Source organism: Primulina tabacum, chromosome 4, assembly GCF_025594145.1.
Source record: "Primulina tabacum isolate GXHZ01 chromosome 4, ASM2559414v2, whole genome shotgun sequence".
Lineage (NCBI taxonomy): Eukaryota > Viridiplantae > Streptophyta > Magnoliopsida > Lamiales > Gesneriaceae > Primulina > Primulina tabacum.
The window spans coordinates 44233807-44257817 of record NC_134553.1 but is presented as its reverse complement, the minus strand read 5'-3'; the positions used below and the strand labels follow the sequence as shown (position 1 = coordinate 44257817).

General features: G+C 32.9%; 2 protein-coding genes across 2 annotated transcripts; both read right to left on the bottom strand.

Annotated features, from left to right (window-relative positions):
- Positions 1-1921: 1921 nt before the first annotated feature.
- LOC142543358 (cullin-1) lies at positions 1922-8951 on the bottom strand. Its single transcript, XM_075650577.1, has 20 exons — positions 8719-8951; positions 7847-8041; positions 7649-7748; positions 6743-6928; positions 6402-6449; positions 6117-6320; positions 5849-5926; positions 5612-5701; positions 5442-5522; positions 5260-5322; positions 4326-4361; positions 4166-4252; positions 3920-4069; positions 3777-3832; positions 3568-3688; positions 3315-3476; positions 3083-3226; positions 2769-2987; positions 2418-2585; positions 1922-2328 (listed from the first exon to the last, which is right to left on the bottom strand). The coding sequence occupies exons 2-20, from the start codon at positions 7984-7986 to the stop codon at positions 2227-2229; spliced, it is 2235 nt and encodes a 744-aa protein (XP_075506692.1). The 5' UTR covers positions 7987-8041; positions 8719-8951; the 3' UTR covers positions 1922-2226.
- Positions 8952-11886: 2935 nt separating this feature from the next.
- Positions 11887-12294, bottom strand: LOC142542036 (nuclear transcription factor Y subunit B-5-like). The gene has a single exon (XM_075648485.1). It carries the CDS (start codon positions 12292-12294, stop codon positions 11887-11889), a length of 408 nt encoding a protein of 135 aa, XP_075504600.1.
- Positions 12295-24011: the final 11717 nt, after the last annotated feature.

Sequence of the window (24011 nt, the reverse complement as noted above, 5' to 3'; positions counted from 1 at the left end):
AGAGAACACACTCTCTCTCAAACACCTCACAAATATTATAGAACTAAGCACTCAAATGCTATAAGATGAGAGAAAACTCGAAGAATGGATGATTTCAGAATGAATAGAAGAGCTCTATTTATAGAACACTTTGTCCGTGTGAAAATGCGTATTTTCTCCTCTATTTATAGCTCTATTTATATAACAATGAAGGAGCACAAATGTGCAATAATCAGGGGCAGATGTCAGATTCTCTTTTGGTTTTGTTTGGACTACGAACCACAACCGGAACTATATTTGGAAAACGGAATCCAAAAATCCAAAGCTGGTTTTCAGTTCCATAACTAAATCGAACCGAATCGAATCGAACCGAACCGAATCTACGACTTCTATCAGTTGTGTTTCCTAAAGGCTCCGTCACAATCAAAATTGATATTAGATTCATGGAGAACACAAAGTAATGTTATGTTTCTAAAATCTTGAAATACATGGAGAAAATTTACTTTTACATACATCAAACTGCTTAGTTTATGATTTTATATCGTTATTTAATAAAGAAATTAAATGTTGACAATATTCTGTGCCACAATTGTTCAAAAGTTACTAAACAATTAGTTTTAGTACCTCACAGTTGTACCAATAATTTTGTTATTGTTACTTTAGAACCATAACTGTTCATCTATGGAGACATTTTGCTCATGCAAACTGGTTAGTGGACACTTTAACCAAGAAAAGGACACGTTTTTGCAAACCAAGGTAATCTCTGGAATGGTCATTACTAATTAGTTCCCACTACATGGCTTTAATAATATATAGTTTCAATTACAATATGGTTCAATTCTTTTACTTCAAACTGTGTTAGCTGGCTTCGTTTTTGTTTTGTTTTTTTTTTTTTTTTTTTTGTTGAGAATTATCTCCTTCACATAACCAATTTTAAGACCATCTTGCCTCAATCACCAAGTTATCTAATATCTTCAATAAATAAATACGCCATTTATAATTGTATTTAAATATACGATGGAGATCCAATAAAATAATATACCAGAAGATGCCAAATTGGATAGAAACTTCGTTTTCTCAAAAAACAACTGTTTCCTACATCATGACAGTCTCGAAGACATTTTTGGTTACCGTCGACCTTGTTTGTCTATGCTATGTCTGGAGTTGCAATCTACATCGGCTGGACATCACAGGAAGCAGTCGTAGATCTAATGATAATCAACGATTTTAGACAGTACAACACATGTTTTCTAAGGGGCAATTTCCTTTCACTAGGTCATTCTATCAGAAGAAAACAAAAGACAAAATGTGCTCTTGACCCATTGAGTTGACAACCCACTAAGGAGTCGTGCTATTGAAGGAAAATGTTGTTTGCCATCTTCCATTACTATTGTTCTTCTGGGGAATTCACTAGAAACAGATGGCGCAAAATCGAGAAGTTCAAGCAATTCGATACAACTATGGGCGCCACTCGGGATATATGAGATGATTAACAAACCCGGGATATATGAGATGATTAACAAACCTTTGAAAGGAATTTATCTTTCAAGTTCCAGTGAGTCAATAGATATATGAGCACCACTAAACCATGACTCGGTTAAGGCGCATCATAAGAGGGACCCATGAATCAAATTTAACACTTCATTAGCTTACAAATCTCAAATACCTTCAAGATTACAAGAATCTTGAAGAGTTGAACCCAAGAAAAGGAAGGTAGTAAAACACCTTTTTTTAGGAAGTATAACCAGAAATGGAACGGGATATCAAATATTTTAGCTTAAAATTCGATTAAGAAGATGTAAGCTTGAGGAAGATTGAGCATTTAACACAGAAGTCATAAAACATCAACAATAATATTATATAGCACAAACCATCAATAGATGCTGTGTCCTAAGACAACACGAAAGCAGGAAGGAGCACTCAACTGCAAACTTGAGACTAATTTTACTAAACCATTACATTTACTCACGAAAAAAGCCAGTATGTATTCGCACAAGTGACATATACACTCAGAACTATCAATAACACATCTTTATCAATAAGGAACATTTCGAGGAGAAAGTCCTCACCTGATCTAGGGTAAAATGAAGAAGAATTCACAAGCCCCTGCATTCAATAAATCATCGCAAAAGTTGCCAGAATATTTGGCCTATTTCATAGTTCGAGCTTGACAGGCCTGAGGCATTCACGATTTTTGCATCCTCTTGCAGCAATAGAAATAAATATTTGAATACCAGCCGGCTAGAATCATGCCAAGTACTTGAACAAGTTAGGATTATCCTTGTCTCTTTCCAGATAGTCACGAGTGATTAAATCTTCAATTCTCTTCTTGATTGCTTTGACGTCAGGCTGCAGAGTGCAAAGTTAAAGATCTATATGTTATCTTATGTATAATAAATATCAAACAAAATAGAAAACATTCAAACAGTCAATGATACCTTGAACATACGGCCCAATTGCTCAACACACTCCATTACCAACTGTTGATATCCTAAGACTTTCCGACTCTTCATGATTCTCACGATTGAGGCATCAATTGCATACCGTCTGTCTTTGTCAACATCTTCAACTACCTTCTTCTTCTCATCCACTGGAGGGAGAGGTATCTGAGTTCACATGCAAGTTAGCAACAGATTCATGTACAAATAATACTTTGATTGATCTAACATCTTATTCTAACCCCTCCACGCCCCCACACCTTTTACAGTTGATAATTACTTTTTCCAGCCTTTTCTTCTCATTTGGTCAGTAATCTCTTTCCTAAACAGGAGTGAGTATAGGAAGCGTACCTTGATTCTTCTCATTTTGTCCGTGAATTTTGAGTTAAACTCAAAAAGGTCAGTGGGAGAAATAGTTTTGGTGTTTGGCTCCTTGTTCAGAATCTTATACTTAGCACATGAAAGTGAATGAAGGAGCCTAACAACATCATCATCTGATAGGTTTAACTGAGTCATGATTTCCTGATAACTCAATTTATCCGAAGCATTAAACAACAGCAAGGCAGCAGCCTGGAAAAAGGAATTGCAGGTCTAGTCACTATCATTATCAGTTACAGAAACAATGACTCGTGCATAAACAAGGTATGGCTGTGTTGCCAAGTTACCTGGTATGTCGTCACAATAAGCTCTATCGTTTTTGGTTCAAATTTGCCATTTATGTTACAAGTACCCAAAGAATATATCCACGTAAGTTTTCTATGCTTTGTTTTTGTCTGGTAGAACTCCCTAAACACTTCAACGCACTTGACCTAGCACAAAAGTCAATTTGATGATTAAAAGAAGTCAGCAACAAGACAAGTTTCAAGACAAACACGAAATCATTCAACACTATCTTACCATCTCAGCCGGAAGGTTAAGATCAAAGGACTTGTAACTTGGCCAAAAACCAGTCGTTAGGACTGTCACTGTTAGGTCTATCCCTGGACTGGCATTTGAATTGTTGCTAAGATATTCCTCAAAGCTGGCCTGATTTTCCCTAGCTAGGGTCAAATCCGTGACCTAGTTTAGTTCCAAAGGAGGGAAACTTATGCAATGTCCTGATAAATGAATTCTGATTCATAATATAAGACTAATTAATGTGCCAGCTCACCATCCCCTCCATTTTTGAGGTAAATTGCCCACCACATTGTTGTTTCAATTTTGTCAGGATACTTCTTTCATGCTCGTCATTAGCACTTTTATCAAATAACAGCCGCCGAGCAAGCTTTTTCCTGTTTGCAGCAGCATACGAAAAATAAAAGGTAAATCATTATAAAGCACAGTAAATACAACAAGCAACCGCCAAGCTGGGGAACTCACCGATAGAATTCAGCAAATAAATCCTTATCGCTGATATAAGCAAGTAATTTTACCACCTGCAGAATATTTAGAGCCTCGATCACAGCTTTCAACATACTTCAATAAAACAGTTAAACTTAAAGCATGATATAAATGATACGCACCTTCTCCAATGTATCTTCAATAGCTTCATCGCTCAATTTTTCACTCCCTCCCTTTTTAAGGATGTTGTCACAGAATGTGGCAAGGAGTTCTGCACTGGAACTTCCAGTAACACCCTTATTGCAGAAAACCTCGAAGGCCTCTTTAAGAGCCTAGAATGGATGGTCAAAAATGGGAAAAACAAATAACTGTCTGGGGCCCTTCAAAAGCATGATAAAATTAGTCACGAATCAGCTATAAATTCTAACCTTGTGGAAAAGAGTGTGATTCAGAAAACAGTCATTCACATATGCCATGAATTTATCGTGGAGCTCGATTACTTTTCTGACAAAAACCTGAGTTCCAAACATAGGTTACTTTCATTATTTCATCCAGGATGAAAAACCACGAGAATTCAGAAATATTTACCTGTTCCTGTAATCCAACGACATCTTTCTTTTCTGCCTGTACCAAAAGGTTAGACAAAATTTCACCTATCAACATAGTATTTGAAAGTATACAATGGCTTCTTCAACTATTATTGAAACATAGTATTTGAAAGTAAACCAACAGCATAGTTTAGGAGATACATGAATGAGTAACCAATCAGAAGGAACACCAAAAAATTCCACATGGTTTCCCGGTGTAAGAATACATGGATCATTCTAAACCAAATAATAGATGTTAGACATGTCCTCCAAGACTTTTCACGCATTTGTTCTCTAATGAAACTCATAACCTAATAAGCCTGAATATTCTACTGTCAGTTTTGAAATAAATGAGAATAAGAAACAGATCGAAAATTTTGTCATGAAGATTTGACACAAGAACTTGAGAAAAAACATGCTTCTATATTACTCAGCGAGAAATCATCCCACTTTGAACTATTCCTTAAGAATAAACACAGCTTTGTTATTTTCCATTTCTTTTGCAACAGATGCTGCTTCTCTTCCTGAACACTAGATCAAACCCATAATTATGCAGGCAATTACCAATATTGCTCAGAAATTAAAGACGATACCACTAAATGTATGACAATATGATTCTTACAGCCACTGGAGGACAGACACTATTACAATTCACTCCCAAGTCTGGAGCCATGATATTGAATAACATCACTTTTATATAACTCTCCACTTCCCATAATGTTAGTAGACACATAAAACAATAAATGAATGAGAACGATCCATTTGTTCAAGTAATTTTTCATATCCATCAAATATATTTTATTATGCCACAGTACAGAAGATTAAAAACTTCAAGCCTTTAGCAACACATAAACACCGTTCCGTAATAAAAAATTTACATTCTATAAATTATTTAAATAAAACAAGCACTCAGTTAAAAGGCCCAAAGAACAAACCTTCTTGTTGCTTGCAGCATCTTCTGCTTGTTTAACCAAAGCTGTGCCTTCAGCAGTAACATGCTGAGGTTGGGAAATATTATTCGTTAAACTAAAAATAACTCGGTAAATATATGGGTAGCATGGAATTACAGATTAAAATACTTTCCACGAGCAAAACTCAATATTTACTCACTCCTCACCTGCTTAAATATATTAGCAACAGGGTCTAAGCCTCGAGGTATTTTTGAGAAGAGTCTATACATCCTAGACAAATCCACCACCTAATGGATTAAAATGCTAGGATTAGCATAAAAGAATGGCAAAAAAATTATAACATTCAAAATAGTAAGGACAGTCATATTGCAAGTACCTTGTCATCCCTCAGTAACGCATGACAACCTGAGTGCTCCTTCTCCAGCAGTTGGGTGGCATACACAGACAATAGCTCATGTTGTACTTTCTACCAAGAGAATTAGGTTCAAATGTGTCAGAAAAGATCTTACTAAAATGAATCAGAAACACCACAAACATACCACCATGATTGGAATGAAACACATCATTCATACACCCACTTCGAAAAACTGATTAGCTAAGAGCAAGAACAAACCTCAAGCAACTTTGTCTCACTACTCGAATGAAGGTAATGAGAAACTCTATCCTTCTCTCGTTTCAGACACTCCTCCGCCTACATTTCAAACAACTATTAGCAACTAAATTTAAAAGCAATTTGGTTCGGGACACCTCGTTTCCCAATAATGTTAACGTTTTTCTTAGCAAATCCCAATTAGTTTGAGAACATTTTGATAATGAATGCAACGCGTTTATTCATTGAAGTCAAAAGGACTAGAGAATTCTGAATCAAAAGGAAATTTTACTTTCAACATATAGTCTGGACATGAATCATCTAAGATCCAATTGGAAGCCTTCCGAGAATAGTAAGCTGCAGTGGAATTCAGCATTGCTGCTTCAAAATCATTTTCATATTGATCCATCTGTCCCATTCCAATTTCTACAAAAATATCTAATACATTCTTTAATAAAGCACGATCAATTTGCTCTCCTTCCCGTTCTTGATCAATCTGGCAAAAAGAATAGCATATAAACCTCAAAATAACATGTAAATAGATAGTAATAACGTATTCAACAACACACAAACATACCAGAGATATAACAGCATCTCTTACTTTCCCATTTACCTCTTGGTACACCTGAAACCATAAGACCAGTTCCAGATAATCAAAAACTAAGAGAAAATGGTAAAACAAAAGGATGAAACAAAGCCCTGGGGAAATGAAAGAAAACTAGAACGTAGAAAAATCAGCTCAAAGTTTTTTTTCACTTAAAGCAAAAGAGTCATATAACAAAGGATGAAACAAAGCTGGGGGAAATGAATAGAAAACTAGAACATGTGAAAAAATCAGCTCAAAGTTTTTTCAAGAGTCACATTTACAGATAAGAAAATCAAGAGATGATAAAACAAGATATTGAAGCCAAAAGTTACCAGGTCACGGAAGCATGTCAGGCCCACTTCTTTAAGAGCCGGGAGTGACCTTCTTGCTATGAAGTACCGGTCAAGGTAGTAAAAGAATCGTGAAAGCCATCGCACCATAATTTTATGATTTAACCACCTATTCACAAGTTCCCTCAACATGAATTCGTCGTGCTTCTCTCTCAAAGAAGGCAATACCTAGATAGGCAAAAAAAAAGCCAATGCTAAAGGAAGGACACGGTCAAATAAATGCAAAATATATTCTAGAAGGATTTATCAAACCATGGTATCATGGATCATGGTTAATAGCGCTTGAAGTTCATTTTCAAGGTAAATGCCCTCAAAGCTTAAATTTTAGCACGTGTCAGAATAAAGAAAATCGACCTCGTACTCCCAGACGTGTTTCCGGTATGCTATACCACTAGCCAAAATGTCTATTTAGGTTAAATTCTAAAATGTGTCACGTAATGCCGAAGCAAACCTAAGTTTTCAGTGACTGCAGACGCAGCCCACGGGCTGAACAAAGACCACAAACCAATTCCTTGCTTCGCTCTTCCTGTGGAGCTAAAAAGTAAGATACAATAGGAGAAGGGAAAGTATTTTCCTTACTCTCACTATCAGCCAAGACACAATGTTTGGGACAATTCCACCCAGAAGGTCTGATCTGGATAGAGGCCTATAAGAGGTACTAACATTTAATTCCCTAGAACAATTCGTTTCCACTGTCTACATTAATTGAAATTGGAGATCATTCTGCAAATGCATAGATTCAAGCTTAATTCACAGAGGGAAAAGAAACCATCTGGAATGACTCAAGTAAATCACAATATTTCATAATCAGTACCCAAAACATGAATTAACACTTCCATCTAAATGCTTGTAATATAGTTCCTCATCACGATCTGAATTCATCCTTACCGTTGATGTGATATACTCTTCAAAAGACTCCCTGTACTTGTCATACAATTGCTGAGAATAGTCATGCGGAGGCTTCTGAGTACACATGTTATAAATTGTCCTGTTCAAGGTAATTAAAAAAGAATATTATGAACACTTGACAAGTTAGTAATAGCCTAAAAAATTAGAGTTTAATTATAGTAAGTATTGAAGTACAACGTGTAGAGCATCATGTAGTCCTCTGAGCTGAATTGCGGCTCGGGTAACCCTTCAAGAATATTTTTCAATTTAGTAATCCCTTTTTGCATAAAGTCCCATCCTTGTTCTAAATCAATGGTATTCCGCTGGTTCATAGTCATCTTCGACAATAACTCAAGATTAACACTAAGCCGACAAGTAGTTCTAGTCCAAAGCCTGCTAGGACATAAATGAAAAAAAAATCAACAGAAAGACACCAATCTGTGATCATAAAAATTCAGTACTTGGAAGAAGAATAAACAGAAACTTGCAAATGGTAAAACACGATGAAAATCGATCCTTATTTAAATGATTGAATCTGATCAGATAATAATAAAACAGCAACTAATTTCAGCAAAAATGCCTTTAATACAAAACCTAGGCATAATAACTGCACTTAGGAACAAATAAACCAAACAATCAGAGAACGGCTTGGCATTGCACTAAAATCGTGAAACAGAGAGTAGAATCATTGCTGCAAAACATGAAGAGACAAAACTAACAACATTATTTGTTAAAGTATCTCCAGAACCTCAACATGAAATCAACTCTACTTCCGATCACAATATATTACCATACTGGGATAATCATATAGTCAAACTGCGCTCAACAATGAGACTAATAATTTATTTATTTATTTTAAAAAAAGAATTTCGCAAGAAAGTGTGATAAAATAGAAATTTGACATAGGCTAAGAATATCATCGTCAACCACCCAACACAACCCTACCTCAACCAACAAATAATAATTTGAACAAATAAAACCCTAACAATCAGCAGAAACAAATAACCTCGTAAAATTCCATATAATCCCAATCCAACAATCAATTTCAAACAAAAGTGTTGATAAATTACCTCGAAATCACGATCAGCTACGAAACAAAAACCGGAAATTCGTCGCCGACGGAGCACACCGACAGCGAATTCAGGCGCAGCAGAAAGACTAGCACACTCAATAATCACACACAGCGCAACAATATCGCTGGTGTATGCATGCGCCTACCGGAGGAGAGAAATTTGGGTGAATTGTGAATCTTTTTTTCTTTCTTTTAATTTTTATTCACCCTTTTTTCCCTCTATTATCTGGGCGCCCTCCCTTTCATAAACATTATAATATTATTATTCAATTATTATTTTTCAATCTTATTAATTAAATAATAATATACTTGAGCTTCTTTGATCGGTTTTCTGTTCGTATTTTCTAAAATATTTGTATAAAACATATCTTTAGACTTTGATTATTTGTTCTATTTTCGGTAATTGTTTTGAATTAATTGGTCCAATTTGATTACATATGTTTTGCTAAGTATTTGATCCAGCTATTTTAAATTTTATATTATATTATATTATAATTTTCTCCAATATTTTTTTTAGTTTCTGGATTTTTTAAATGATAATAAAGTAATATGCTAGTTTGAATTTACAAGATTTTCTAATACTTTTAATTTAAATCATCAGCTCGAAACACAAATACGAGTTTATTCTTGCTACATGAATTATGTAGAAATACATCGATGTCAAATAAATAATATTTGAAGGAGTCAACGGCTTTTGACAAAAAAAATGTCAAACAAAAAAATCTAAGTTAGTGGATGAAAACCAAATATTTACAAATTACATGACTTAAACTCAAAACATATCAAATTACATCACTAGAATCACAATTTTATGTGATTTTCTCCCCCTCTCTTTATGTCTTACTGAGTAAAACTTGGTTTTTTTTTACCCTGAAAAACTGTGATCCCAAGTTTACTCATTTCATTAATACCCAAATAAACCTGTGCATTTAAAAATATTATAGAAATCACACCAAATAAATAAAATAAGTATGTGATAATTTATACGTAAATTGGAAGACGGTATTTATTTACATTTATTTTAATTTTATCAAGTATTGCTTAGTTTATAAATTCTAAAAATAAAGTCAAAACTTGTGTGAGACGGTCTTACGGGTCGTATTTTGTGAGACGGATCTTTTATTTGGGTCATCCATGAAAAATATTACTTTTTATGCTAAGAGTATTACTTTTTATTGTGAATATCAGTATGGTTGACCCGTTTCGCAGATAAGATTCGTGAGATCGTCTCACATACTCAAAATAAATGGAAAAAAAATTTATAAACTGTCACAATATATATGGGGTCGTGTCGTTGTCGAATTTATTGCGTAGAGATTTTATAATTGATTATATTCAATTTTGGGGATTCCGTTTTTAATTCTTCGTTCCCTGTGGAGGATATTTTGTTGAAGTGGGCCGCTGAGATGCTGCCACATTAAACTTCGAATACAGAAAATATGGGCCTGTAACGCCACAAGATATCTCATAATCCTACGCTAACGTAGAGATTTGATATGTTACATGTTCTGTACATTCATGTGAATATTGATGAAGTGACATCATTTATTGGATTTACAATTTTGATATGTTTCATTACGTTCAACATGTAAGTGTCACCTCATCGAAACTAACATAAGTGTATATTGTAAGTGTACAACATATTAAAATTGTATGATAATAATTGTCATAATTCAAATCGCTCCATAGAACAAGTGAATAATCCAAATATCATGTTTCGTTCTCTCGGAACACTTGTAAATTCCAAAAAATTCTCTTTTTGATAATCTTATTACCTTGCAATTCTTGAATTGGATCATTGACATGATATTCATATCAATTCTAAGATTGAAAGCTTGTTGGTTTTCATTTAAAGTTATTATATAAACCAACTCAAATATTCTCAATCGTATAACAATTGAAGGACTAAATCCCGACCGCTTTATCTATTAGAGACAACAACTACTCCCAACGATAAGTATCAATAAAAATGTACCGAAATGCTCGTATTTGACGGTGACAATAAATTCGTAAATAAAATTAAAAGGACAATAATTTATTGAAACCTTTCAATGTCATTTGCGATTTTGTAAAAGCTAGACTCTTTTTTTAAAAAATAAAAAATTACAAAAGATAAATTATAATTTATTAAAAAATGTGTTAATTTTTTAATTTAAAAAATTTGGATAGAACGAGTAGCTAGTGTCTGGAATGTTGTAATTTGTGAACCAAAGTCAACAAATAGACCATCCACTTTCAATTTCTCCCACACCTTTATCATTAATAATAATAATCAACTTTTGAAATATTGCAAAAATAATGGTGCACTTTGGTATATATAAATTAAGCACAAAAATTAATTTCATTTCTCATTTTTGTAAATTTTATATATATATATATAGACACACACTATCAAAATTCAAAGAGAAATATATGTATGAAAATGATAAACTTTATGTTTCATCTAAATTGTGTGTATTTGTAATTAAATTGATCTAATCAGTCAGAAGTTGCTAGTTAATGCAATAAAGTTGGTTTTTCGTACAAATAGTACCATTTTTTTACCAAAGTATTGACAGTGACGTCGGAAATTGTTAACATATCTAACTGAAATTGAGAAATCCAGAGAAAATCAAATTAAATGTGTGAAAAATACCAATGTATAATTGCAACAAGACCTATATACTGACATTCGATACAATGAAATTATAAATAAATCGACAAAAAATGCCAAGATAATTAAAAGGGCAGAATCCGCTCATCTCCAGCCTGATTGATTAATTTGTTGATTTACTGCATGTTTATGTGTAACAAACAAAGGAGTACGGTCTATCCTGAGACGATCTCACGAATCTTTATCTGTGAGACGGGTCAACCTATCGATATTCATAATAAAAAGTCATGCTCTTAGTATAAAAAGTAATATTTTTTCTTAATGACCCAAATAAGATATCTGTCTCACAAAATACGTGAGACCGTTTCACACAAGTTTTTCCCCAAAATAAAGATTTAAGAACCAAATCAGCGACCAACTTAATTTATATGAGAAGACAATATTAATAAAAATACTTTTTATAGGGGGAACAAAAAACTTTAAATGATAACCTTACACAAAATCAATAAAACCCCACAAATTAAAATTAATTTCACCTTCAAGAAAAGTATCTTTAATTTTTCAACTTGATCCCTACGAGGGTTTATTGCTCGTATACAAGAAAAAATTCTCCTCCATTTGATCTTCACTACCGCTAGCCTTGCTTTGATTAACTTTATCCCCTTCAATCTCTCTATATCTATTCAAATACCTCTTCAAAGGTCCTGCATAATCATCAAAACCTAGCGTCTCCAGAGCGCAGCAGACATCGTCGCCGTTCACCGTCTTTCGCCTCTCCGTTCGGCACTTTTCCGAGGCTTCACTCGTGACAAATCCAATGAACTCAGACACGCACTCTTGCATAGTTTCTTTAGCTTCTTTCGAGATCTTCGCATTCGGCGGGAGGATATTTTTCATGATTCTACCGACGTTGGCTATTGGAAGCAGTCGTTCTGGCTCTTTGAGGTCATTTGAAGGGCTTGCTTCGGAATTATCTACCATTCTCAGAGAGAAAAGGGGATTTGGTTCGGAGAAGTTTAGGTTGTTTTTTGAGGATGATGACATGAATATAGGCGTTGGTCAAACTATTGTTTATATTAATAATTTATGTTAATAATTCACACACACACACGCGTGTGTATATATATATATATATATATATATATAGATGTTGGTGTGTATGTATATGCCTGTGTGTGTACTTTGTCTGTGAAGACAAAAATGTCGTATCTCATCTATATATTGTAAAGTTGTCGTTTTAACGTTGATGCTATCAGGGCCTGTATGAATTAGTCAAAACTGCCCAAAATCTCTTTCACGAATCTGTCACTAAAAGGTTCGGTCGTTTTGTTAATAATGTTAATAATACAAGTATATTTTGTTTGACAATAAAATGAGTATGATCGTATGTCATCGTAAATTTATGTTTATCAGAATTAAGTATTATGTGAAATGTTACAACATTTCAGACACAATGTTATAGAATATATAAGTTTGTAACATAAATTGACTTTAAGTAAATAACATGAGACATAATAAAAATTGCACAAGTATAAATACTTGCGCAGTGCCTCAAACAAAAATAATCACTATAAAACCAACGAGTTTACACAAAAACTAACACTAGTGATTTTAATCAAAAACTAATTTTCTCAACACTTTGAGAAAATCAAATGCTTCCTAAAACAAAAAAAAAAAAAAAACCACATTAAAACAGTATATAAGGAAGCAAAACACGGTGTCAAAACTGGAGCAACAAAAACAAATCTTCAGCCAACTCCTTCACAGATTGTTGTCTGCAGATGTCTCAAACAATCACGGCAACATGTGGATTCAGCACTTCTTCGATCAGCAGCAACCTTGTAGATTGTTTTCTTTAAAATTTATGGCGTGCAAAGGTACAAGAGTATGTATGTGCTTCTGCATAAATCACCTTCTTTATTTATAGTCTTAAAGTTTATTAACAAAGAAACCTACATAGTATGGAAAGTAAGAGTTTTATTAGAAACAAACTCTATTTAAACAAAGATACGACCTCACAAAAAATCTTAACATAATTATCTCATTATCTAGAAAGACAAAACCATAATTAAATATTCAAGATCATATCAACAAGGAAAAATTAATATTGAGAAATAAATTTAATACGAAAATTATGTTTCTCTTCAATAATGATAGTATATATAATTCATTTCACTTCAAGAAAATGGATTATCTATTTACGAATATCATACTTCGGTCTCTTGTTAATGAAGAAAAACATGTTATTTATTAATTATTGCTTGGTTTTATGATTTCGATTCAACTAAAATTTGGTTTTGTAAATGGCAAATAATTAGATTAAAGTATCGTTTGGTGCAAATATATTAATTGATTAGAAATCTTCGTTTATATTGACTCAAGTTCTGTATAAGATTAGAGTTATAAATCATTGTGTTGTTTATATTTGATTATCATCTATTTATTATACATCATTTGTCATCCAATTCTTTCAACCAAACCGTATCTAGGACAAGATGATAAATATTCAATCTTGTACATTTTTTTGAATTAACCAAGCATTGCTAAGATCACTTCAAAAGCGGGCTGGGCGGACCATAAACACAATCAAATTGTAGTATAATTGAGAAAATCACATTAATATATATTATATTTACATTATTGTCTAATTTAAATTTAAAAATTTGAATTTTTGGTTATGTAAGTTTGTCTATTTTCTATTTAGTCATTTGAGTTCGTCAAATTTCAGTTCTAGTCTGTCATGTTCCTGTTTTTTACAATTTTAGTCATATTTCTCGATGTGACGCTGATACGACACCAATGTGACGTTATCATTATTTTCAATAAAAATGACTTAAAACTGTCAAAAATAAGAATGTACATGATTAAGAATGAAATTTCGTTACACGGATCAAAACCAAAATTGCAATGAATCTCGTTTGTATATTTGGCAAGAAACTTGTGAAGTAACTAAGTACAAATTCAAATTGCTATTTCGCAACAATAATCTTTTAATTAAGCACTGAAAAATGCAATCAATGGGAAGATCAACCTTTTAATTAAAATCCACATATAATATTATATAATAAATAATAAATTTTCTTGGTTAGGCATAAGATGCTATTTATCATTAAGGTGCGTCCGACAATGGAAGCTGACAGGGCAATAAGACATACTCCTCCAATACATAGTATACGTACTACATGCATATTAATGGATCGATCTTCGGGGATTCTCCAATGAGTTTTGTTGAATATTCTTAGATCGATGTGGGACATTAAAATCTTCAAGAATAGATTGTTACGATGGATCATGTTTTTAAACCTAACTCAATCCCAAAAACTAGCTCAAATGAAGGATTGTACAAGTCCATATATTCAACTCTCGGATATTTTATTTAGTCGGTGTGAGACAATTAACAGTTAAATTTTATTGTTACTCGTAACTTCTAGTTAATCCATCCACACGGAAAAAAATGTACGTGTCCATATGGACCGTGGTTTTATATATATATATCGGTAGAAGTCTGCCAAACCCCCTTGACCGTCATTAATTTAGCTTAAAAAATTATAACTTATGAGCTTAATTAAATAGCTAATTGCGATGATCATAATTTATGAACGTAATTAAATAGCTCGTTGTGGTTTTCTGAAACGATTCCACCATTTAACTAATTGGGTTTGGTGAGGTAGCTAGTCATCTTCAATAACTTAGCAAGTGGGCTCTGACAATTTATGTATAATAAATGTGATAAAATTGTCTCACTGTATCAGTTTTGTGAAATATATTTCCGACCCGATTCATGAAAAAGTATTAATTTTTATGCTATAATTAAATTTTTCACTTTAAATATATATTGAGTTGATCTGTCTCATATAAATAGATTGAGTTAATCTGTCTCATATTGATTTTGAAAATTTATTGATTATCATCATGATCGGTAACTTTGGTACGTGTATTTTTCAAATATATTTGTTATGTTCTAAATGTGGTTAAGTTAAACAATGATACTTAACTACGTATATATATTTTAAAAATGGATATATATGGTAATGCAATAAAAAGATCGCTTTAAAATTATAATTTTTTTAATTAACACTTGTTAATTGTAGTGGGTCGAGGAAGTAGAGAATTTGTTCACTCGAATCAAAAGACTTTTGTATCAAAAAAATAAATAAATAACAAAAAACTTTAGTGTTTTAATATTCATGTTGTCCAATATTCAATTGCTCTTAATTGTTAAGACATATCAATTAAAAGATTTAAATTTTATCATTAGCACAAATTATAATTCTGGTAAAATATTAGAAAAATTGTTCAAATTTTACTTTAATATCAAATTTAAGTCACATGTTCGATTAATTCTCGATCTAATACATATGGATTCTAATACTAAGATTTAAGTATAGTCATCTTCGTTCTTCCAAATCAAGACTGTTAAGATCAAACGTTTATCACTAAGCCAAATGATATACGTGTTCACTAATATACAACTTTATTTTCTTATACTTATGTCAACGCAGAGTGTACATACTTGAATGTTAATAGGTCAGGTTGTTATGTCCATGAGTCAATGGAGGTGCATGCTTATATGCTGATATTGTTTCTTATCCCTTAAAAATCAGTATTATCATTTCTATACCATCGGTCATGTCCCCAACAGAGATAAAATTACACGTTAAGATCTGACGTCACTATTTTATAGCCGACGTAGCCAACCAGATCAAACGACACAACGTCAGCAGATTGACGTACGAGAACTTATAGGATGTCACATATCTCGATATTACTCTCACTCATGCACGTTTAACTTAATATTCCTCCAAGAAGTATAGAAATATATTTATTGAGAGATTGAACTCATGACTTTGCTCTGATACTGATTGTTTGGAACACTGAGCCAAAAACTATAGCTGTTAGACAATGGTCGACTTTATTTCTTTATACATGTAACAATACAAAGTGCACCTACTTGAGTGCTAATAGGTCGTGTTGTTAGGCCCATGAGTCAGATGAGGTGCTTGTCTATCTGGTGATGTTGTCTCATACTGGCCTTTAGAGATCGATCTTACTATTTTTCTACCGTCGGTCATGTCCCCAACATAGATAATATTATTCCTTAAGATATAGCATCACTCTTTTGCGGCGCATTTAGTCAACCAGATCAAGAGGCGCAACCTCAGAGTCTTAAACGAAAACTTCTTAGAAGATCATTCATATCAGTAGTAACCCAATAAAGATTTTTTTGTAATAAGTATCAATATAAAAATACACGAATTTATAAAACTTGACAAATGGTTAAGATTCAGAATCTTATAATCAGTGTCCATATTATAAATCATAAACAAACATACTTAAACATTAGAGGAGCAATAAAAAAAAATTATAAAGTTCACCCAGCCAATGATGCAATAATGAATGCATTTTTTTCGTAATTACATAAATAAGATTCGAATCTGAATGAATATTCTTCCCAATGAAGCCTAAAATCCCATTATACTATGAAATAAAAGATGTTGTTTGCATGCACGTTTATGTCGTTTTATGAAACTTAATTGCATGTTCCAAGACACTCGGACAAACCAACGTTATTTCTCGACAAATTTTTATAACTTATTTAAATAATATATTATATAAAATTTCAATAAATAATTTAAAAAAAATTACATTGTTTTTGGTTCTATCTCGGTTCATGTACATACCCATGTGGGAATATTTGTGACGTTCAACCAAACCAAATCAAAATAGAAAAAATTCATGTAAGATAATCTTACGAGTCGTATTTTGTGAGACATATCTTTTACTTGAGTTATCCATGAAAAAATATTACTTTTTATGCTAAAAGTATTACTTTTTTATTGTGAATATCGATATTGTTGACTCGTCTCACAGATAAAGATTCGTGAGACCGTCTCACAAGATACCTACTCAATCAAAATTCAAGACAATGGATTTTGTTTCTTAATGAGTATTTTTTTATTAATAAAAAGATGCAAGTGAATAATTACAAATGTCGTGTCATAATAAAAGACATTAGTTCCATATATATAATTTTTGACCCTTAATTCCGGCCTATTTTTAGGTATTCCAAGGTTGTTCTTTTGTCTGATTCCTTGCCAACTACTAATTTATTAGTAACCAAAAAATCGACCGTCCGAAATTATAGTTTAATTTTTTAGAAAAAGAAATTATAGTTTAAAATATCAATGCAATATTAGTTTGTTTTACATTTGAAGTCCTTTGTCTCGCAATAGTCATTTGACAAAAATTTGTGTGAGACGATCTCACGGGTCGTATTTTGTTACTCTTATTTTGGTCATTTATGAAAAAATATTACTTTTTATGTTAAGAGTATTACTTTTTATTGTGAATATCGGTAGGGTTGACCCGTCTCACAGATAAAGATTCGTGAGACCGTCTCATAAAAGACCTACTCTATTCATTGATGCAATGTTGAATATAGCTGACATGATATTGCACTACAAAAAAAATAAAAATTAGCGACGGCGTTTTACAAAACCGTCGCCGATCTAGATCGGCTACGGTTTATGCTTAACCGTCGCCGTATATTGCGACGGGTTGTATTATACCGTCGCACATGGCGACAGGTACAACCTCGTCGCCTAATATGGCGGCGACGGACTTAAATATATACGTCGCCAAAGACGACGGTTAAAAAACCCGTCGCACAACGTTGCGACGGTTTAGTGAAACCATCGCAATATTAGCGACAGTTGTCCAAAAAACTGTCGTTACAATAGCGACGGTTGACGATTTACCGTTGCTAAAAAAAACGAGAGTTTTTAGTACACCGCCGCTTATTTTGATTAGCGACGGGTTAATTAAAAACCGTCGCAACCGTCGCATAAAATTGCGACGGTTTATCAAACAGCTGCAATATTAACGACAGTTTATATTAAACCGTCGCTACAGTAGCGACGGTTTACGATAAACCGTCGTGAAAGAAGCGACGGTTTTTAGTAAACCGTCGCTTATTTTGAATAGCGACGGTGTTATTAAAAACAGTCGCATAAAATTGCGACGGTTTATTAAACTGTCGCAATATTAGCGACAGTTTATTAAAAACTGTCGCTAAAATAGCGACGGTAAACTATAAATCGTTGCTAAAAAAGCGACGGTTTTTAGTAAACCCTCGCTTATTTCAATTAGCGACAAGAAAACCGTCGCTATATAGTGACGGTTGAAGGAAAATCGTCGCCATTATAACGACGGATTGTGTAAAACCGTCGCTAATCCATCTGTTTTTTTTAAGTGTTGTATAATGTTGATATTAATTTCCGTGAAATAGGATTTAAATGGAATAGAAATCGAGTTATTACACTAATACCAGATTTTGACTGATTAAAACCAAAATTTTATATAATACAATTTACATGCCTATTTTTACTTTTTTTTTAATAAAAAAGACGCGTGCACATAAAATATCATTTTAAGTATATTTTATTTTTATACACTTTAACTATTATTATTTCATTATATGATAAACTATATTTAATTACTCTAAAGAAATATGATAAACATTGTAAGCGCGGATTGGGGTATTTTTGCATATCTTTTTTAAAAAAATTATTTTTGAAATTAATTTTAAAAATTAAATTATTTTAAAAAACCCAATAAAGATGGCGTGGACACTTTAAACTAAATAATCAATTATAAATATTTCATTCACTTAAATATTCGAGGTACTACCAAATAATAATAGTACGTAAAATAATTAGAATCCATATTCTAACTAATCAATTTGTTTTCTCCCATCGTTGTTTCATATGACACATCACGAGATTCTTGAATTTGAATCTGAATCTGAATCTTGGCATGTGGAACTAGGATTTGACCAATCCATTTACGTTGTAAAGAGATATCACGACGTATTGTATTGTATTATATTATATTATATTATATTACATAAATCTTGTAATACACACAAAAATAATGAGAAAAATGTCAATTTTAGTCTTAATATGTACTAAGACATAATATTTTTAATTTTTTTATTCAATTATAGTCATGTATCATTGTTAATTTTTTTTATAATCACGGGTTCAACAAATCTTTCGTCACATATAAATGAATTTGTCACTGAAATTATAAAAATTAATAATGATATTAATCATTTCTTTACGTAATTTTAGCTAAAATGATCAAAAAAAAAAAATGCAAGACGAATATATGGTATAATGATAATTAACAAGAGTATGAATTTGGCGTAACGAAAGATAGAATTTATTGTGTGACAGAATCTTTTCTAGATGACTAATCACTAATTGTGGTTGATTTGGTCTCGATGTGCATAGACATTGCCCTATTTATGTTAGACAAAAACTTGTATGAGATGGTCTCACGAGTCGTATTTTGTGAGACATATCTCTTATTTGGGTCATCAATGAAAAAATATTACTTTTTTTGCTAAGAGTATTAATTTTTATTGTAAATATTGGTAGGATTGACCTCTCTCACAGATAAAGATTTGTAAGACCGTCTCACAAGAGACCTATGAAAAAAATACTTATAATGACCTAATACTTGGTGTTTTTTCTTACTTTTTGGCATAAGTTTAATGATTATGGTATGTCGACGCTAGGTGGATGCATTGCGTGTTTGTGTAGTTTGTTTGATAATTAGTTTGATATATATTTAAATATGGATAATATCGTAATTGTAAAAAAGTAATTAAGGTTCATGCCATAATTTGAAATTATTATATTTAAATGAGAGTTGTATTGTAATTGCAAAAATTAACGAGAGATTAAACTGTAATTTGAAATGATAAAAAAAAAAATTCATGAAACCATCTTTTGTTTCTATTATAAATATTATTAATAATATATTAAAAGATAACTCATTTCTTGACATGTTGTAAGGCCCTGTAATTAATTATCCGGTAATTTTGGCATAATTAGAATAATTATTGACTTGTAAATTAAAATAATTAATTATGCCAAATAAGTTCAAAAAGTGTGTTAAAAATATGTATTTTAGAATATCGGAGAATTTAACGATATAAAATACATATAGAGTTTAAATAACACACTGAGAACAAAATAATTACAGACCGAGATAAATGGGCTTGGGTTACTATTTTAGTAACCAAATACACAATATATAAAAATACATATACATACACACAGCTTACCAAATAAGAGAAGGAAAGATAGAAGAAAGAAGCTTTCCCCAACTCCATTCTCGTCACTTGTGTAGCGGCTGCGGGAAAATCGCGATAACTCCTCCGTCCGGCGTCCAAATCTCGATTGGTCTGAAGGGGTGTCTTCCTAACATCCTAAGCTTCGATTCAAGTCAGAAATCGCGAATTTGAGCAAGGATTCGGGTAGATCGAAGCTGCTGTTCCGGTGCTCTGTTTCTGCGCGAATTCTTCTAGTTTTGGGTGAGAGTTTTTGGGTTGCTGCGATTTTTGTAGTTTGAATTTGTAGAAATGACCTAAATAGAACTTGTAGCTCTGTTTGTTAGTTTTCTATAGCCGCTAGAATCATCGAATTTGTATAAGAAACAGATTTGATATGATTTTTCTACCAAAACGTGTCAAAATGAAACTTTGTGTTGGAGCTGTGTACAACACCTACTGTAATTCGGGTTTATGGCATGTTTGCACTCGGATTCTGGGTTTTTTGTTAAAAAGAAAGTTGTAGAGCTATGTGTTTTCTTCGTAATGATATAAGATTCGTTAAATTCCATTAAGAATTGAGCAAGTTATGCTTGTTTTTCTAGAACTGCTCAGTGTGTGAGATTCTGTCCGCGAATTCGTAAGTAGTAGTGTGTTCTTGGAAATTCTAAGAATAATCTACTGAGATTCTGAAGATGGTTTCAACTGGAGAAACTTAGATAATTGAGTTATATTTCATTTCCAATTGGCGGATATTGATTTGAGTTAATATTGAGCGAGATATGAATTTTATGCTCTTTTGTGCCAAATCGGACATTGGTGTGGAATGTATTTTTCATGATCGGCTTATTGTGGTTTTGTTTAGGCCGAGAGTCTTGAAGAGAAGTTGATATTGGAGTTTCAAGTTGGTATAGGTATGTTACAGCTCGGTAACATACGACGGTAAAACATAAATTATGTTTAATTGCCATTATGTGTTACATTGATCGGGTGTATGACTTGTTGGCTGTTGGAAATTGTTAAATGCCTTCGTTGTGATCTATGTTTATTATTGTGACATATTATTGGCATTTAGCATCGGACATACTGTTATGACATTCATGTTGAGCCCTATCGTTCTTGTTAGCCCATTGTTGATATCCGTTGTTATCTGGCACTGTTGTTTATCTCTGGATCATTGTGTGGCTAATAGGCCTATACACATGAGACCGTAGATGTGATTGAACAATCCCGTGGTTAGTGCAGCCTTTTGAGGTGAGCGATGGGATTGTGTCATCTAGTTCGTTTTGTTGTGCCATCCTGTTATATCGTATCAGCTGTATGGAGGCCGAGTCAGGGGTGTTATTCAGCACAGCTTGGCATACCTCGCATACTTGGCAGGGCGGTTTAGCTGCATGACGATGTAGCTCCCCTGTGTTGTTGCTCGAGCATTATTCCAGTTGTTATCGTACCGTTTGTTGGCTCCTGTTATCCCGGTTGTTCGTTGAACCTTTCATGCATTGCATATTACATTTTATTATATGATTATGCATGATTTATGTTTATTGTAGTTATTGTTGAACTGTTTCATACCAGAATCCTAACCTCAGTTGTTTACTGGGGGGCTGCTGTGGTTGCTATTGGGCACCATGGTAGATCTCCCGAGTAATTTTGCAGCATCAGGCCGAGGTTCCGCTAGTGGAGCTCGGGATTGAGGTTGGATTGCTTGGTTCTGTTCAGTGGAGTCTCCCAGTTGGTCTATATGTATGTCTTGAGTTTGTTCAGTCTTGTATTGTAGTTTATTTGCCGGGGAGATGCCCCGTGTATCTGTATTGATATTTGGTTGTTCTGGTTATGCTCTGAGGCGACTCTGTGATTTTAATGATCTGGCGAGTATTTGGTAAGTTTTAAATTCTGTTTAGTCCTGGCCAGTGCGGCTATAGGTTGTTGACTTTGGTTTTGTTTTATTGACTCTAGTTGGAGTATATTTTGATATAAAATGCTGCTTGAGTTTTCGGGATGTCCTACTTACGGGGAGGTCATGCCGAAATTTTTCTAGGCCCTGAGGTCCGTTTTAAAGTATTTTAAACCTTTTTCCGCTGCAGTTTTAAATCAAACCATTATTGTTTGATCATTAATTGTCGTTAGAGTAAATGGACCTCACACATGCAATGCATATATTTACATTAAAAGTAAAAAGCAAGAGTATAATTTTTATGTATACTAAGTTTTGTATAAAATATAATTTAATTGGGAATGTTTTCCTTCAAATGTTATATATATTTTATATATAAAAACAAGGGTATTATAGGAATGGATGTTTGGGAAATATGTTTTAGATATGGTATTGTAAGTATCGTGAATATCGATAATTAATCCATATAACCTACCTAGTCATCTTAGCATGCATATAAAATCAAGAGAAAATTATTTTTGGTAATATATGTTTAATTTTTTGCGATTTTGGTAGTTTGAGTCTTGGTCATATATATTTTTTATTTTATTTTTGCAATTTAAGTTTTTTTTAATTATTGAGAATATTGATTGACAGCAAACACTCAAACGCCGAAATGATGTCACAACATCGTCATATCAGAAAAATGATTAAAATTACCAATAATACAAGTATAACATACTAAGACTGAAATTTGACAATATAAATGATCAAAATCGTAAAGAGACAAACATACAATATCAAAAATACAATTTTATCTAAAATCGAAATATTTAATATTGGTTTGTTCAATGGTAATAAATATCTCAACAGCTAAATCATTTATCAAGTAATACCCACCAACTTATCTTCTTAACACATCTAAAGTCAGATTTAATCATTTAAATGTTTAACAAAGTTAGTAATGATAGCACAATTAAGGTCAATAAACCCAAACTACCATCACCCTCTAGCTTCTAATGTGTAGAAAACAATAAATAATAAGTATGGTAAAGCCAAAACCATGAAATACATATCAACCACAAACAAAACATGTCATTTGGAAAATAATACCAAAAATACTTGGAAATAAGAGGGTTCGAGCTTTTTACCAGTATCCTAAATATCTACAGTTCCAGCTGTGTTGCAAATCATGAAGTTCATAACATACTTAGAATTTGTTGCGACTGGACCAATAGTTGAAATCAAGGTTCCTGGTTTTTTTACCAGGAAAAATAAGTTTCATGCCGTCCGGAAGACGAGACGAGATGAGACGAGACGCCAAAATGCTTAGGCAGAACTCAGACATGATTTTACATAGAATTTATGCCAGAATAAGTTGTCCACCATCTCATCCAAAGCAGTCCTAGCAACAGCTTAGAATCTACTCCCACACTGATTGACTTGATCTTGCCTCGAGTTTTCCTCAACTTTGAGAACAATGTCTTCGATCACCAAATAATCTAATAAAGAACAAGTGAACCATAGATTAAAGCTACATGACTAGTGTTCACAAAACTCCTCGTCTTTCTAGTCTAGATCGAGGAGTGGATTGTTGCGACTCCTCAAAGAATCGCTTGCGAACTTATCTTCCAACAGCCAGAGCTTTTGGAAGCTCTAGCAGATGGTTATCTAAGCGCATAAAAGAGGTGGAAAGGTAAGGATTCA

Bases quoted from the DNA above. Each gene is read 5' to 3' on its own strand.
- LOC142543358 (XM_075650577.1), bottom strand. From the start codon at position 7,986: ATGACTATGAACCAGCGGAATACCATTGATTTAGAACAAGGATGGGAC. The intron at 4,070-4,165 runs GTTAGAATTTAT...CATCCATTCTAG, and splicing joins ATCACACTCTTTTCCACAAG to GCTCTTAAAGAGGCCTTCGA. The intron at 3,689-3,776 runs GTGAGTTCCCCA...TGCTGCAAACAG, and splicing joins TTATTTGCTGAATTCTATCG to GAAAAAGCTTGCTCGGCGGC.
- LOC142542036 (XM_075648485.1), bottom strand. From the start codon at position 12,294: ATGGTAGATAATTCCGAAGCAAGCCCTTCAAATGACCTCAAAGAGCCA.